General features: G+C 42.7%; 1 protein-coding gene across 1 annotated transcript in view; it reads left to right on the top strand.

Moving 5' to 3' along the window:
* The window catches only part of CAPN8 (calpain 8), a 36,964-nt gene extending 20,561 nt beyond the window's left edge, over positions 1–16,403 (top strand). The window contains exons 10-22 of the mRNA XM_054397253.1: positions 690–865; positions 3,141–3,152; positions 5,279–5,490; positions 6,766–6,802; positions 7,992–8,057; positions 9,359–9,416; positions 9,988–10,052; positions 11,265–11,333; positions 12,853–12,931; positions 13,828–13,944; positions 14,566–14,624; positions 15,587–15,767; positions 16,291–16,403. Of these exons, the coding sequence (XP_054253228.1) occupies positions 690–865; positions 3,141–3,152; positions 5,279–5,490; positions 6,766–6,802; positions 7,992–8,057; positions 9,359–9,416; positions 9,988–10,052; positions 11,265–11,333; positions 12,853–12,931; positions 13,828–13,944; positions 14,566–14,624; positions 15,587–15,767; positions 16,291–16,403 (1,244 nt within the window). The remainder of the gene's footprint in view (positions 1–689; positions 866–3,140; positions 3,153–5,278; positions 5,491–6,765; positions 6,803–7,991; positions 8,058–9,358; positions 9,417–9,987; positions 10,053–11,264; positions 11,334–12,852; positions 12,932–13,827; positions 13,945–14,565; positions 14,625–15,586; positions 15,768–16,290) is intronic.
* The last annotated feature ends 1,405 nt before the right edge of the window (positions 16,404–17,808 follow it).

The raw sequence follows: 17,808 nt of genomic DNA, 5'->3' as shown, positions 1-17,808 counted from the left end.
AGGCAAGTGTTGCAGTTCAGTGGCAGTGTTGTTTTCCATTCCTTTTCAGGTTAGACCTCTGGGGAGGCTGCCTGGCATTTGGTCCTCCTGCAACAATAACAGCCTCAGCCAAGGACGTTTCCTGGAGATAAATGACTGGCTGCAATCAGCAGTAACAGCTCCTCCTTGTTGATCATTACTCTCCAGGAAACACCTTGGTGCTTTGATTTGATGTGGCTCCAAATGACTGATACTCAGCATAGCTGTGAAGATATAAAACCATATGGCTTGTCAAGAAGAAGGTGCCAGTCTCTTTCGAATGATGTCCTGTGACAGGACAAGGGGCAATGGGTACAAACTGAAACACAGGAAGTTCCACCTCAATATGGGGAAAAACTGGACCAGTGGTGGGGCTCTGGACCAGGCTTCCCAAAGAATCTCCTTCTGTAGGGACTTTCAAGACACACCTGGGTGAGCTCCTGTGTGACCTGCCCTAGATGATCCTGCTTTGGCAGGGGGAGTGGACTCGATAATCTCCAGAGATTCCTTCCAACCCCCACCATTCTATGATTCTATAATTCTATATAAGGCAATTGAAAGGATAGGGAAACTCCAGGAAAAAGTCCTTCCAAAGGACTTCTAATGACAGCAAACTTGGCTACAACAACAAAAATATCTCCTCCTTTTTATCTCACCTTGGGAATTATTAGCGACATACTGGACCAATCCTCAGTTTAAAATTTGTTTGGATGAACCAGATGATGACCATGAAGGGAGTTTGAATGAGCCATGCTGTACTATACTGGTGGGCTTGATGCAGAAGAACCGCAGGAGACAGAAGAAAATGGGAGAAGCTCTGCTTAGTATTGGTTATTCGGTTTATCAGGTAAAGCTTGCTCCTGATTAAAGGCATTATTCCTGTTCTTTTATACTGGAAAAAATCAGCAATGTGTTACATCTTGAAACTCAGCACTACAGTAAGGTCTGAATTTTGCAAGATGTTTTGAATCCTTCTCGTTTCTTCCTGACCTACATAATATGGGAAGATCCAAATAAATTTAAGCTCAGTTTTTGTCTCTCTTTAACAGGAAAGCAGTGTAAAAGTAGAGGCAATAACTTAGCAAGGGGCTCGTTGAGAGCCTTCTTTTGCAAACTCTGAATGGGGGCAGGCTCAGGGTTCCTGGCAATTCCAGATAAGTGCTTCTGATTACAAACTCTCCTTAGTGCTCAGCAGTCACTTTCTTTCTTTCTTCTTAGTTTTTAAATTTTCCCCTATTTATTTATTTATTTTTAAATTTCCCCTTATATTTGAAAATTGTCTTGGTTTAGGCTGGGTGTTAGGAAGAAATTCTTCACGGAAAGAGTGATTGGCCATTGGAATGGGCTGCCCAGGGAGGTGGTGGAGTCACTGTCCCTGGAAGTGTTTAAAATAAGGCTGGGTGAGGCACTTAGTGCCATGGTTTAGTTGATTAGATGGTGTTGGGTGGTAGGTTGGACTTGATGATCTTGAAGGTCTTTTCCAATCTGGTTAATTCTGTGATTCTGTGATTTCATTGTCTACCTTGTCATTGTTCTCATTCAGTAATTTTTCTTGGGTGGGGGGCTTTTTTGTTTGTTTTGTGGTGCTTGTTTGTTTGTTTTGAGGTTTTTGATTCTCCTGGTGATGTTCCTGTCTCTATAATGTGTATAGAATGACATAATTTGGGGAAAATCATCCCTATATTATATTATTATAGATACATATGTGTATATATGCATATATATAGTATACACATGCATATATATGTGCATCTATATTGTATATATATGTATTTATTATTATATATATATATAATAATATAATGTAGGGGGAAATCTGCAGTGTCACCTCTAAATTCTGTAATGTGAGGAGAGAGAAGCAAATACCAAAATTTCTAACCAGGATTATCATTCCCAAGATCATATCTGCAGAAAATCAATTAAATGTTGTATAGATTCCACTGGGTGAAGATCATTAACCAGCACAGGTGGGACCAGATGGGAATGGTTGACTTCTGTTAATACATCTTGTGCAGGATGGTCCAAAACAAGGAAAGGTTTTCCCTAGTGCCTAAGTGTCTACATACACAAATGGTTCTCACTGAACACATTTTTGTGTTGCTGCTTGCACAGTGCCAAACACCCTGCCCTGTTGGCATCCTGAATTTGCACATTAAGAATGTTTATCTGCTCACATCACTGACTACAGCCCTGGAGAAGTTAGCAGAGCTTTTGTGCTTTAGCTCTATTTCATCCCATATCTCTTCTCTGTGATCTTTTCCATAGTAGAGTAGACTTGGTGACTCTTAACAAGGTGAAGATATTATTATGAAAGATACAGCTGCTAAGTCACCTCAAGTAGACATCCAGCTATGATCCAAGTTATTCCAAACATGCACTGGTGCAGATTTACATCATTGCAGATGCTGCTGCTTGTCCAGTTAGGACACCATGGATGGTGACCTAAAGCAGATGTCTGTGCAGGAGAAAGTGAAAAGATGTAAGACCCAGCCTACCTGCTCTGCACTTGGGACTGTCTCTGGGATTTGGGAGGACACTGTTTTTGGCACTCAATGGAATATTTGCTCTCAAGATAACTAATTGTTTTTGGGAAAGCTACCTTATATGTGGAGGTACAAATTAACATAGTAATTAAGTTAATTTAGGAAAGGCCAGCTTTTGAAATGTGTTACTTGTTATAATTGCCTTAAAACTATCTCATCATCCTCAGGCTGATTACTAGTGGCAGTAGCTTTATATTTTCATCATATTCCAGCAACAGGAAACTGGTAGATTTCAGGTCCACTCTAATAAATTTTCTCTGGTTTAAGTTTGCAAAAATGGGGCTAACTTGTTGACTTTCCTGACTGAAGATTCAAAGATTTGCCCAATTTTTTTCAACAAATAATATCAATCACAAAACCGTATCAGGAGAAAAAACAACTAAATGATTCCTCTGGATGAAGATCCTGTTTTCCATTTGGAACAGCCCTAGTACAAGCTAGAACTTCACGTTCATATTTCAATATGTAAATTAAAATGAAGAAAGAGTGTCTGAAAGAGGCTTTATCTAATTTTTTTTCCTAGTGATAGATGTGGGTGTGCAACAGCACTTTAGCTTTGTCTCTTTATCTTCTATCCAGATTCCTCAGGAGGTATGTAATCTCTGATGAAGACTTCTAGCTTCCAGATGAACACCTTCTGTTGCACTGGAGAATTTAACTACAAGGAAAACTTCTTCCTTACTCGTGCCAGCTCTTCTGAAGAGCTTTGTTCTCAGATCACTGGACCAATATCTCAAATTCTGAATAACCATTTCCAAGGAACCTGGAGCACAAGGCTTCACTACAGACAGCTGAGTCCCAGTCTTCACTTACAGTTGTTGAAATTTGGCTTCCACTAAATTTGTGTAACAGACGTCAGAATTTGTCTGCTTAGTATAAGTGAAAGCAGAACAGAGTCTCTGCAGTATAAAACTGAGAAAATGGGGCTAATGTGGTTTAGAAGAAATGCCAAACTCTGTGGATCCAATCCTTTTACATTTCTGAGCTTGGGCTCCTGGTAATGAACATACCCTTGCTCTACCTTCCCAGATGTCAATGTTGAAGTAAAGAGACTTTTCATTCCTGAAGAAAGAGACCCCAGGGGTGTTTGGCAGAAGGAATAGCCTATACCCATTACTGAGGTCCAGCAGCCTGTCCTGCCAATTTTTTTCCTTAGCTTTTCAGCCCTTTTCTTCTCCCTCAGTAAATGAATATGTGGTTGTGTAGCAATTAGCTGTGTTCTTTTAACAGCCTTGCAGATGCAAAGGGAAAATATATCGAAAAAGATATGGTCTGGCTTCTAGCTTAATATTGAGGGAGCAGAAATGATGAGGCTGTTGAATAAATACCAAATCCAATCTTGTCTTCAGAACAAAAGAGTTAAAAATGCCACATTTTTTCACCATTTAGAACAGATGTTTGGTAACATCTTTGATGACATACTCTGATCTTAGACAGCCAGAAACCTTATAGGCATGCAGCGTTCCTCACCTTGAGTCAACCACACATCACTCTTTGCGGATCATAGAATCACACTCACTGCAAGACATCCCTGTGGAGCAAAAGCCATGACTAGGAGGTTTAGAACAGAGATGTTATTCTTATGCTACCGTTTCTTCTTACACCAGTGGTGTTTTTTATGAGCTATACAGTGTTTCACTTGCTTAAGAGTACATTGGTATTAAGGCAAAACTTAGTGCTGTTTTCTACATAATCCCAAGGAATCCTTAGTATTACTAGTGGAAATTGGGTAAACCATCTTATGTGGCCCCAGAAGACTACCTCTTATGAGTACTACTATGTCCTGTTCAGTCTTTTTTTCTGCCTGTTTATAGAAATCAGAAACTACGATTCCTGTGCAATTAAAATCATAGAATCATAGAATGATTGGGTTTGGAAGAGATCTTAAAATTCTAACTCTCCTTTCATGGGCAGAGATACCTTCCACTAGACCAGGATGATTGTCCAACCTGGCCTTGAACACCTCCAGGGAGGGAGCATCCACAATCTCCCTGGGCAACCTGTTCCAGTGCCTCACCACCCTCACTGGAAAGAATTTCTTCCTAATATCCAGTGTTCCAGCTTAAAACCATTCCCTCTTATTCCATCACCACAAGACCTTGTGAAAAGTGCCTTTCCAGCTTTCTTACAGCCCACTTCAGGTACTGGAAGGCCACTATAAGGTCTCCCCAGAGCCTTCTCTTCTCCAGGCTGAACAATCCCAACTCTTGCAGTCTGTCCCCTTGCGGGGACAGGTGTGTGTGTGCTCCATCCCTCTGATCATCTCCTCTGAACCCACTCCAACATTTCAATGTCCTTCGTGTGTTTTAGGACATTTATCTCATAACATAAATTGATCAAAAATATTCTGGAATGTAGATTTGTCTCTGAGCAGCCTGTGAAAACAAAAAAGTTCAATACCTGGAAAACTTAAGTACAGTAGGTACTAGTTCAACCAGATATAAACATGCATTATGATATTTTTATTTATTTTATATCACAGATTGCAACGAGGGATGTGAAATATAATTTTTTAACGGAGAAAGCTCCTTGCCCATTCTAATTATCTGCATGACTGTTCCCCACGACAGAACCCTGGCCGTTGTCTTTTATGTCATCATTCATAGATTTATTGTTTTATGCTAAGAAAAGCTCTAAATCATTGAAATTGAAAAACAGAGTGGGTGACTTACCAGTGAATTTTCGAAAGGCTTCTAACCAAGCCCCGTTTGCCACAGCTGGAAAATAGCGCAGAGATCCATGCAAGCCGTGCTTTCTTCGCAAGGAACCAACCAGCAGCCCGGTCTGATCCTTACGTCAATCTGCGTGAAGTCTCCAGCCGCTTGAAGTTGCCCTGTGGAGAGTACCTCATAGTGCCATCCACTTTTGAGCCTTACAAAAACGGAGAGTTCTGCCTGCGAGTCTTTTCTGAGAAGCATGCTAAAACACAGTGCGTATCTCCTGGCTAAAGCTTCCTCTGCCGGCGAGGCACAGCAAGGGAAAGGTCAGGTGTTGCACTCTCATAGAATCATAGAATTGTTAGGGTTGGAAGGGACCTCAAGGAGCATCTAGTTCCAACCCCCCTGCCATGGGCAGGGATACCTCACACTAGATCACGTTGCTCAGAGCCACATCCAGCCTGGCCTTAAAAACCTCCAGGGATGGGGCTTCCAACCACCTCCCTGTGCAGCACATTTCAGTGTCTCACCACTCTCATGGTGAAAAACTTCTTCCTAACATCCAATCTGAATCTACCCACTTCTAATTTTTTTTTTCCATTCCCCCTAGTCCTATCACTACCTGACACCCTAAAAAGTCCCTCTCCAGCTTTCTTGTAGCCCCCTTCAGATACTGGAAAGCCACAATAAGGTCTCCTCAGAGCCTTCTCTTCTCATCCTCATCTTTTCCCTAGTGTCAGATGAGAGAAATGGCCTGGAATTGTGCAAGGGGAGGTTTAGGTAGGATATTAGGAAGAATTTCTTTCCTGCAAGAATGGTCAGGCTGCCCAGAGAGGTGGTGGAGTTTTGGAAATGTTCTGGAGGTGTTCAAGAAACATGTGGACATGGCATTTTATGATGTGGTTTAATGGCTATGGTGGTCTTGGGTTGATGGTTGGACTTGATCTTAGAGGCCTTTTCCAACCAAAACAATTCTGTGATTCCATGATCCTACACTCAATCTTTTCACTTAACCAGCAAAATAGACCCATTTCTAGGACCTATTTCCTTTCCTTATTTCCTACCACATGCAACATACACACTCATGACAGAGAGTCACGGCTCTTCAGACAGCCTCCATCATCTCCTACCTCTCCACTCGAGTAGTAACTAGATCCCTCAGATCCATGAAGTAGAAGTTCTCACAATTTAAGAGTGCAGGGTGTGGGAGTACAACGAGGAGATGGTTTTAAAGGTTGTTGCATCGATAGCAGCCATTAAATGAAAAAACAGGAGTTTTGTTATGAGACAAGAACAACCAGGCTGTATTTCCCAGGGAAGGTATATTCAAAGAGGTGGAACAGACAGAGGTGGGATGGGAAGCATGGGAAGCAGAAAACCTATGGGCTGCCCCTGTGCATTTGCTAACACCTTATATTAAGACATCTTGTTTTGCAAACTTTTAGAGGCAAATGGTAGACTCATAGTTTCTGGATGGCTTTTTAATCTTTCTCTCTTTTTTTTTTTGTTTGTTTATTCTGTTTGTTCTGTTTTTGTTTTTCCCTCAGGACAACTGGTGACGTGGTGTCTGCAAACCCATATGAGGTAAATGTCTAAACAAGGCAGAATATTTTTTTTTTTCCTAGCAGACTACTTCTTCATAATGTGGGGTCAAAATAAAGGCAAGATTTTTATTTCTCCTCTGAGCTGGGGTTACAGTATGTGTTTTGGTTGTGGGGATTCGTTACATATCTCTATGTCTTAGTTTCACATGTACTTTTGTGTACTTGGGCCCCTGTGGCTCAGCAACTCACTCTTGTAGACCTGACTGGAACATGTTAAATTTTCCTTCCATGTAGCATAGGTAGGAGAAGGTAGGGAGTGCACAGAATGATAGTTTCCACAGAAAGAAATTATTTTCCTGAAGCCCAAGAGAAACTGCAAAAGCAGATTTCCAAGGAACTGCTGAACTGCTATGGCCAGGTGCAGCAACATTTTCACATTTGTACAACTGTCCTGGTAGCAGAAGAAAGCTTTTTCATTAATCTTAGAAAGTATTTACTCCCAAATGAAGCCAGCCCTTAGCTGGCTGTGATTTAAGTAGGTGAAAGGAGATGATTCAGCTGCTCTGCTCTTTTCTGCTGAGACCTAACTTGGAGTACTTTGTGCAGCTCTGGAGCCCGCAGCACAGAAAAGGCATGGACCTATCAGAGTGAATCCAATAGGAGGATCCCAAAAATGATCATAAGGCTGGAACACTTCTCCTATGAAGAAAGGTTGAGAGTGCTGGGGTTTTTCAACCTGGAGAAGAGAAGGTTAAGAAGAAACCTTATTGTGACATTTTAGTACTTAAAAGGGGCCTATAAAAAGATAGGGACAGTCTTTCATCAAGGCCTGTTGCAACAGGACAAGAATTAGTGTTTTTCAGCTAAAAGAGGGGAGATTATGACTAGATACATAGAAGACTTTTTTTTATAATGTGGGTGATGAAACACTGGCACAGGTTACCCAGAGAGGTGGTAGATGTCCATTCCCAGAAACACTCAAGGTGTGACTGGATGGGGCTTTGAGCAACCTGATGTAGTTGGCAATGTCCCTGCTCACTTTTAAGGGTCCCTTACAACTCAAACCATTCTGTGATTCTCAGTAGTGCCTCTACTTTGCCATCACTGCAGAGCATGTGGTCATTTTCTGTGGCTGTAAATAGCCTCCTGTAAAGCTCCTTTATGTTATCCATAGCTTGCTTTCTAGAACCACCTTGTAAACCACACTCTTGTTCATCTCTTTCATCTAGCCTCATGTTGATAACAAAGATATAGATGATGAGTTCAAGACTCTGTTTCAAAAGCTCTCTGGAGAGGTAAGTGGATTAAAGTGAAAGAAAAAGACTAGGACTTCTCTGTTATGATTATGTAAATATTTGTCTTGCTGATTTCTTTTACTGTCTGGTCTTCAAAAAACCAAGCAGTTCTCCCCTTTTATCAACTCACAGCTTCAGTTCAATTTATTTCACAATAGAGCAGTTTTACAGAATTGCTCCTCTTACGAGTGCAACATGTGATTTGTGCCCTTGGGAATGCAGGGCATGGAATAACTTTGAAAATAGGAGTGGTGGATGTGAGGGCTGCAAAAATGTTATCCCACAGTGAAATAAATTATCTGTGGAGTTAGCATATAAGTCCAACAATTGCTTCGTTGGCCAGTTCCTTCCGTTTTGTTTTGAACCCCCAGGAACTGGAAAGCCATCTGCTGAACTTTCTATTTATTGTATTTGACAACCCTCAGTATCTACAAAGCCTTGCTGTGCCAGCCTGTGGCTGTCATGTCAGATTTTCTCTTAACGAACAGGTGGTCACTGGCCTTGGAGAGGCAAAACATCTTGTTACTTAGGAAGACCTTTTTGAGAGGGCAATTTTAGTACTGCCTGGTTGCAATTTCTGTAAGCCTGGAAAATCTCAAATGCTCTCCTGATCCTCTTTAGGTGAGAAAGAAGACAATTACTCAATTCAATCAAATCTGTCAAAAAGACAACATTTACTGGGTCATGTCACCATGGCACCTAAAAACGATTTATTTCCCACTTGAAGAGCTAAGAAATAGGGTTTCTGAAGATCTCCATTTACATGCCTTAGATATGGAAGAAGAGTAGTCTCTGAATGTTATATGGTTTAATGGCTGTGTTGGTCTTAGGCTGATGGTTGGACTCGATGGTCTTTGAGGTCTTTTCCAGCCAAAACAATTCAGTGATTCAAGGGGATCTCATCTATGTGTATAAATATCTGAGGGGTGGGTGTCAAGTGGAGGGGCCAGGCTCTTTTTGGTGGTTCACAGTGATAAGACAAGGAACAATGGATACAAATTTGAACACAGAAGATTTCACCTCAACATGAGGAGAAACTTCTTTACAGTGAGGGTGACATAGCACTGGAACAGGCTGCCCAGGGGGGTGGTGGAGTCTCCTTCTCCGGAGACTTTCAAAACCCACCTGGATGCATTTCTGTGCAGACTACCCTAAGTGATCCTGCTTTGGCAAGGGGGTTGGACTCTATGATCTCTTGAGGTCCCTTCCAACCTCTGACATACTGTGATACTGTGTAACGATTTTATGTTTGGCAGCAAATTTTGTGTTTGCACCTAAAGTATGTTTTGTTTTCTGTTCAGGACTGTGAAGTGACTGCAATTGATCTTCAAGCTATCCTAAACCGAGTTTTGGCAAAGAGTAAGTAACTTCATGCAGTTCCCATTGAATGAGCTGAGAGGCACTGGCTGAAATGGTGAGACATATGGTTGCTGCTTGGTCAGAGTGAAAGTCTGTGCCTGGGTCTATCAACACACAAATGAAGTCTGTGCTAACAAACCCCACCTCTATCAGCTAAGGGTGATGAAAAACCGAGTTTGTGTCTTCCCTCAGCTGAGTTTCTTCTGAATTGTTGAATCTCTAATATGGGGCAGGCTGGGGAAAAATACCACCTGGCACTCCATTTCCAAGCACTGCCAGCTGATATCCCACAGAGGCACTCTATTTCCTGTACCTTCTTGAGAGGACAGTCATGGGATGATACTAACATGCTGCTTCTGTGGACAGATAGAGGTTTACCACGCTCAATCAGCATCCCAAATTCCTGTGCTGACAAAGCCATGTTAATCAGCTGAAGGGAAATAGTAGAGGAAATGACAGAGTGCTTACCTTGCTAACAAGGTTTTAAGGTGGCTGATATTGTCAAGCTTGTCTGCAGAAAAATATTTGTCTAAAAGTATTTCTGACTCATTTTTACTTCCGTTTTGTACAGGAAAAGATATCAAAAGTGATGGATTCAGCATTAACACTTGCAGGGATATGATTAGCCTTTTTGATGTATCCTTTGAGTGCCATTTGATCACCTTTAAAGTTTCTGGATCTCCTTTGCAAATGTTCCTGAAAAGATGGGCTGAGTTTACACTTCCACAATACTGGAGCCATAAAATTCAACCAAGCAGCTCTATCAGCTCAGGGTGGAAGAAACCTGAGCCGTTTAACTATTGTCTGCTTCTCTCACCTGCTCTGCATCTCTCATCGCTTAAAATTTTATCTAAAAATAGCAGGGAGAAGAAGCAGGGACCTTCTGCCTGGATGCACCTGTGCAGTTTTGGATGCATAGACAGCATGCTTGGCAGGAGATAGGTTATAAGCAAAACCTCAACTGCCCTCTCTAAGTCAGCTATTGCATATAGAGCACAGAGCTCAAAGCAGCAAAGGCAGGCTGGAAAGCCTGTTCAAAGTCCACAAGTACATGCTGTGTTTTCTCCTCTGCATAGCCTGCATGACACATGGGAGCTAATTAAGTTCTGCATAGCCAAAGGAAAAGAAGAGGTTAGCACATCTGCCCAGTATTCCTTTGACATGCTGGGAAGGTAGCCAGTGCACTGGGAGGGTCAAGAGATATGCTGCCAGGATTACATTAGTGCTGGTCTCATTACATGGTCATGCTGTGGTCAGCAGGGATGAGCTGTGGATCTTGGGGATCACTGGCAGCTAGGAGAGGTGATGTCTTTGCCCTACACTCCACAATCTCCCAAACCCAATAGGGAAACACACTAAATACAGCACCATGGGGGCTAGCTCTCTGTTTCTGCATAATTGTTCATAGGAATGGATGTTCAAGGCCCTGAAGGACATGGAGACTATTGACTCTCTCTGTTCACTTGTGGTTCCTGCCTCTGGTTTCTAACACTTGTCTGCTGTGAAGCCAGCCTGGGTTTTTGTTTTGTTTTGTTTTTCCCTAAAGGCTCTAATCTACTCTTAACTGTACAAAATATGAGTGAATCTAATAGTGCTTATAAATTTAGCAATCCCATATATCATTCCCTGAGAGTGCAGATAGCCTAGAAATTCTTGGCATGCTTTAGCTAAGCAAATGTAAAGCTGTGGGCATGTGCCTATGAGATGGAGATGCATTACAAATGAGAACTAACATGGCATTAAGATGACAGTGTGTTGGGTGATTTGTTTTTATCAGAACTGGTTGCATTCCAGTTTTGTTGATGTTAGAGGAATCCTAATTTTTGAACCAATCCTTAACACCCTAAGACCAATGGGACTGGCACCTTGGGACTTAGAGAATTCAAGACACTTTGGATGAAGATTCAAAAGTATTTGGTAACATATTATTTCTGATTGTCTCCCCCTCCCTCTCATCTCTCAAACAGAGATTCAGAACTGAGACAGGGTTAAACCAGCATAGGCAGATATACTTTGAAGCCTTCTTTCTCATGGCTGGAGTTTGTTCCAGGCCTCAGAAACACCTCTGATTTGAAAGGACATCAAGCAGATCCTCTTTAACCTTGACCCCACCACTCCCTATAATTTTCAATAATTTTATGGAAAGCCAGATTAACACTCTTTCATTGTGGGCAAAGACATTGCTCCTTTCTGCCTGCTGTATTAAAGCTGATATGAACATATCTCTGCTGTTGCAATATGTTTCATTACCAACTGAGCACCAGCAAATAATAAGGAACACACAATTTTAGGACCTACAAAACCCTGGCTTTGTATTCTTTAAATCTTAAAGAAGTGCTGGATTATTTTTCTGGCAGGGGGTTTAACTATCCCCCAAAGTTCACCCAGAATCAAGCAGTTTAAAGGAAGGAAAAATCTGGACATGCTTGGTTTGACAAGAAACGAAGGCAACGTGCTGCTGCCATACCTGATGCTGGTCAGCGTAGATCAGCTGTCCTGGAGGTTCATGAAAAGACTTTGGGTTCATGAAGTAGTCTCCCTGTCCTAGGGATGGTGTCAGCAGAGCAAGCCCTGCGAACCAATTCCAGCCTGAGCTGCTGGCCTGGGGAGCATCTAATTCTAGATAATAAACCTACTGGCAGTAGAAAGCATCTGTCATCATGTCTGAAATATTAAGCAAAATGGACTTTGCCTGTTGCAGTGTTTGCCAAATGATAGGATATTTTTTCTCAATGGCTTGCCTGCCACCATGTAACATGAAGGCAGGCAGGCTGCCAGCCCATGGGAACGTGTTCCCCAGTCTGCTTGCTTGCCAGTAGCTGCTTGAAACATTTCCCTTGCTCATTAACATTTCAAAGAGCTTGGGCTGGAAGAAGCAGCCCCTGTCCCAGCCATGAGAAACCTGAGGCAGCGCCCACACAGCAGAGCAATGGTGTGAATACAGTTGAGGTAGGCATGATTGTTAATCTAGCCACACAAGAGGGAGGATGGCAGGCATAGGCCTGGAACAGCAAACGAGGGTTAAACCCTAGAGGAGCCCTGATTATTTCATTCTGGCTGCTAACTTCTGGTGAGTCTCCTGTTAACCATGTCTTCACTCCTGCTCTTGCCTATCTGTGAAAGCCAAAGCCCTCCTGCCTATGCTCACAGGTTTAGATTGGGTTTTAGGAACAATTCCTTTCCTGAAAGAGTGGTCAGGCATTGGAACAGGCTGCCCAGGGAGGTGGTGAAGTCACAATCCCTGGAGGTGTTCAAGAAACTCATGGACGTGACACTTGGAGACATAGTCCAATGGCCACAGTGGTCCTAGGTTGGGAGTTGGACTCAGTGATCTTAGAAGTCTTTTTCAACTGAAACAATTCTATGATTCTATGATTGCTGCATGGGTGCATACCAAAAAGTCATCTCCACATTCTCTTGTTCCCTTCTGTTCTAGGCAATCTATAAGAAAGTGGACAGGGACTACTCTGGTACCATTGACTCCCACGAGATGCGAAATGCCCTCAGAGAGGCAGGTGAGTATGCTGCAAGGGGACACCCTCAGATCACCAAACACTGGAAGGGCAGTGGAGCCTTTTAATGGCTTTTCTTCCCTCCTGTGTCCTAGACCACAGTGCCGACAGTGCCATTCTCCCTTCCTGACAGTCACATGCCACTATGTCCTTTTGCTGTGATATACATCAAAACCTCTCTTCTGTTCTGCAGCATGAACCACTGATACTTTTGTCCATGTTGTGACCATTGCTTATCCGTTTCATTATTACTTGCTCTATTTTCAGCCTTATTATTTCCTAATTTGATTATGCTCTTTCAGAGCTATGTCCAAATCCTCTTCTTCCTTCATTTTCTCCCACCACCTTTCTCTACACTAGAGAAGGTACAAGCCTAATCAAGGCATGCCCCAAAGATATCCCCTCTGATGTGTGCTATTCACTTCTGGAGCTGTGCTTGCCAGCTCAAAGACATGTAGAGCAGCACTTGTCTTGTGCTTGGTGGAGTTTTTGTGAATGATCCAGAGACAGAAATAGCACCAAGATGGGCCTGAATAGAGCCCAATGTGTTACACGAGCAGTTGGCTTTACTGCAATCACAGCTATTCAGCTTCAGTGCCAAGACTCTCCAATTAGGGGTTTATGTGGGGAACACAGGACTGGTCATGCTGTGAAACAATGTGAAATATGCAGTCTGACAAAATACTGTGAGGGAACTTTATGCTTCTCTTCATCTAACACAATGGGTTTTGGAAAAGACCTGAATCAGAGGTGGGTGATGGAGTCCAGCAGACCTTCTGGAAAAAGTAGTCCTCAGTCCTTCACCCAGGTCTGTCTGGGGCTGTAGAAGTTCATGGATAAGTCACATCAAGGACAGCATATTGCTGGGTCAGTGATTTGTGTGCTTCCCACATCTTCAGGTTTCATGCTCAATGATGAGGTGCAACACAGCATTGTCCTCCGCTATGCCTGCAGCAAGCTGACCATTGATTTTGATGGCTTTGTGGCCTGCATGATCCGCTTGGAGACCCTCTTCAGTAAGTGTCTCCACTCATCAGCCAAGGGGAAGCCCTGAAAGCTGTGGGGTTTCATTAAGTATTTGGTATCTTTTAACTGTGAACATAACAAATTCACGTAAATGTGAGAGTGCCAGCAAAGTGGTGTCTGTTGGAGAAAGCAGCAGAGAAACAGCAAAAGTCTTTCCATCTGAATGACCATGGAGGATGGGGGGACATGTTTTCATAACCTACCATGTTCTTCTGCTTTACAGCTATCTGCATTTTATGGTCAGTGCTCTGGCCCACTAGTTGTTCCAGCTCTGTAAATAGTACCATTTATCATTTATAATCCTTACTCAGACCTGATTTACAGGTTTGTCCCTAGATCATACCAGATGCTACCACATCAGATTTATAGTTGTCCTGCTGCCAACTCTCAGTTTGCTGCTGTAGATCTGACTATTCCACCCCATGAGGCAGCTTAGAAATTACTTGTAGGAGGAAAGAAGTACAGCTGTAATATTACCTCATGGAACCAGTCTAAATTTCCAGTAGATCATGGCAAAAAGCCAGACCTCTATATTTCGTCAGACAGTATCTCTACATGCTAAACTGTGTTTTATATCCAATTTCCCCCCTCACCTTTCTTCTACTTTTCAGAAGTGTTCCATCTCCTGGACAAAGACAAGAGTGGAGTCGTCCAGCTCTCTCTGGCTGAGGTAAGGCTCACATTGCAACACTATCTGGTTAAGCTACAGAACTGAAAGCCACTAAAATACATTGATTTAAACTCTCTACTGTAAGTGGTGAACTTAATAGTGCTTCAAAGGGAAAACTTGTTTATGTGAAAAGTTTCTTCAGCTCAGAAGGCTCATCCTAATTAGTAGAATGAACTTGTGGAAATCATTTTAAACCCTTATTAAATGGAGCAAAAAAAAAAAAATAAAAAGAGTACCTTTCAAACCCTTAGGGATTCTGCTTGAGTATGGATGCCTTAAGCCAAGTGTGGAAGTGATATGAGAGGACCTACGGTTTGGGGTGATAGGCAGTGGGGGTGTGGATGGATTGCAAGGTTCATTGTAGCAAGATGGTTAAGCATGGCCAGGGGTACCGTTCTTTGGCTGGGCTGATAAAGAAATGTGGTGATTCAATACCTGGGCCTGAAGGAGGAGGAGGACATTTTAAAGGGGCAGGCTGTTTTTTTCCCACATTGTTAGGAATGGCCAAGAGGTTCGCCTGGCTGAAGCTGTGATAGATAAGGAAGTGGACACGGCAGTATGTTCCTTTGGAGAGATGGTACAAAATTATATGTCAGGGAAAAGTGAAACAGCTGGTAGGGGGGCCCCCGAGGGGGGGTACCCGACAGAGGGCCATACCAATTGTCTTCTCTGGCTGAAGATGAAGCCTGACTTGTAGGAGTGGGGGAGGATGAGCTTGGTAGAGCCCAGTGGGGGAACCCTTTCCAGCCATAAAAACAGTTAGTTAAATTTCTAGGGCTGAAATTGTACATTTTGGCCCATTATGATTCCCTTGGGACCCATAGGATTTTTTTCAAAAAATGGTTGGACTGACAGGAGGGGGCATTATTCCTGGAAGAGGCAATAAACCCAAAGAACACCCCACTTGGGATGGTTTCCGGGAGGGGGAAGGATTTGTGTTCAAATATATTTTTCCCCCAAAGGTTTTCCAGACGCAGATGGATTTTCCTTACTGTAACAAAACAAAGGATTGTAGAACTCAGAATTGGTTCAGCTTTGTTCCCAGCGTTGAATTGCTTGCCAGAAGCGGCCGTACATTGAGGTATTGTACCCTTGTTGGGCATCCCATGGGGTTACCTTTCCTGAAACTTGGAAGTGGAAAAGGTAGGAGGGATCCAGGAAGGGGGTTGAGGGAGAATCCACGGTGTGGTTAAATAGGTGGAGATTCAGGCGGATGGACCACCAAGGGCGCTATTCTGGATAAAGGAACTATTGCTTGGCATGGCTAATCCGTGTGTTATGAAAAGCAGAGAGAGAAACTTAGTTTTATTACTGGCAAGTTATATTAAACCCAGCAAAACTAAAATGATCTCCTACAAAATATAGCAGATAATTTATAAAATAAATGCACTAATAAAAAATTACAAACAAAAAAATCAAACTCAAATTCAGCCTCTGTTTGTTACTCTGTGTCATGCTGAAAGTCAGAAATTTTGACTTAACACAAATGGGCCGAGGTGGCTTTGGTTTGGCTTCTGACGGTGTGTCAAATTTCAGCAGTGTTCAAAATCTTGGAAGGGATCTCCATTGCCTACAACATCCAGCATGTATTTCACTGATAGAAACCCGTGCTCAGAGCACAGGCAAAATGTGTGTTGCTGCTCTGGTTACCCCTCTTCCCCGACAGTTGTCCACTTTGGCTGTGCCAAGTGTCTGCAGATGCTGGAGGTAAGGAGCACGAAGGCAGATGATGAGCTGCTGAGAGCATCAGGGCATGGACACAGCCCTGAGGATGAATAGGGAATCAGGCAAATGTGATGGCACTCCTCCACAAGTCTTTTCTCAGTCTTCAGGAAGAGGAGAGAGGATGGAAGGCAATGCAGCTATTTTAACTAAGATCTTCTCCTGTGAATGCTTGTCCATACCTGTATTTCAGTGCCCAGAGATGGAGTCTGGAGTTCTAGGAGGTAAGTGACTGGACCTCAGAATCTCACAAAGGCAATCATGAAGGCAAGAACCTAAAATGCATGGGTAGGAGTCTAAGAGCATGACTGTGTGAGGGACATGCTAGTGTATACCATGATTTAAAAAGGAAACCAAAGCTGATAGTCATTGTCTAACAATGCTGTGCCTTTCTAAGATCTTGTATACCCTTTTTTCCTTTAAAAAAATTTCTCTGCCTTTAATTTCCCAGGATTACAAGGAGGCAGAGCAATGCAGACAAGATAATGCAGCAGTCCTTTTTAGCAATTGGAAAATATTGCTGGAACTTGTAGTAATGATCTGACAAGATGATGTGTCTTTGATGCTTCTCCTTGGGAGCAGAAAGAGTGTAGGCAGAGATTTGTGTCCCCAAGGCAGATGTGGGGACAAGGCTCCCTCCTGCTCTCACTTCAGGGCTATGTTTAAGATGGGCCTTCCTCCACAGCTGCTTGTTGCTAAGCTCTTTCTTTAAGCAGAATGAAAGCTTTTGTTTGCTTCCTGTCTCAGAACATCTTGTGACAAACCCTGAGCCTCCATTTGACATCTCCCAAAGTTTCTTGGCCTTAGCTGCAACAGTCTGTCTAAAGTGGATGTATAACCTGTTCCAGTGTATAGTTCCGACTTTCTAATAGATTGTATTTGCTGCTCTCATTTAGAGTTCCTCTTCCAGTAAAAGAGAAATAAATACTTAGTCCAGGTTGCAGGATTAAGCCATAGTTGTTCCCCTGCTGTTGCTGTGTGTCTATCACTGGTCATGACATTCATGCAGTTGCCTTAGATTACATCAGTTTCTCATAGTAGATATTTGACTGCTGACCAACAATAGACCTCCATGTACCTCTACCTGCCTGGAAGACAGAGCTAGGTGGGGCAAGCTGAGGTCTCCAAAATGTTGAGAATGTTCTAGTGAATGCTCTACTTCTTCAGTAAGGAGAATGTGTCCTTCCCTGCCCTATATCTTGAGTATGCAACATGTTTCCTTACCATGCAGCAGGGTGAGCTAACAGCTTGCAGCTTCAGATTTGCTTTCTGCTCACATGTGCTATTCATGAGTTCATTCCAATTATGATCACAGAGAGGCCTCTCTCCACAGGAGTAGGAGAACTCAAATATATGCAGAAATGCATTGCATGCTCCTGTTTCTTTTCCCTTTACATCAAGTGAGATGTCTCCACCACAACGATTCTTATGGTTATCTCAATGACTTTCACCCTCCTGTACT

This window comes from Indicator indicator, chromosome 2 (assembly GCF_027791375.1).
Source record: "Indicator indicator isolate 239-I01 chromosome 2, UM_Iind_1.1, whole genome shotgun sequence".
Lineage (NCBI taxonomy): Eukaryota > Metazoa > Chordata > Aves > Piciformes > Indicatoridae > Indicator > Indicator indicator.
Note: the sequence above shows the minus strand (reverse complement) of the source record. Positions and strands in the feature narration are given on the sequence as shown.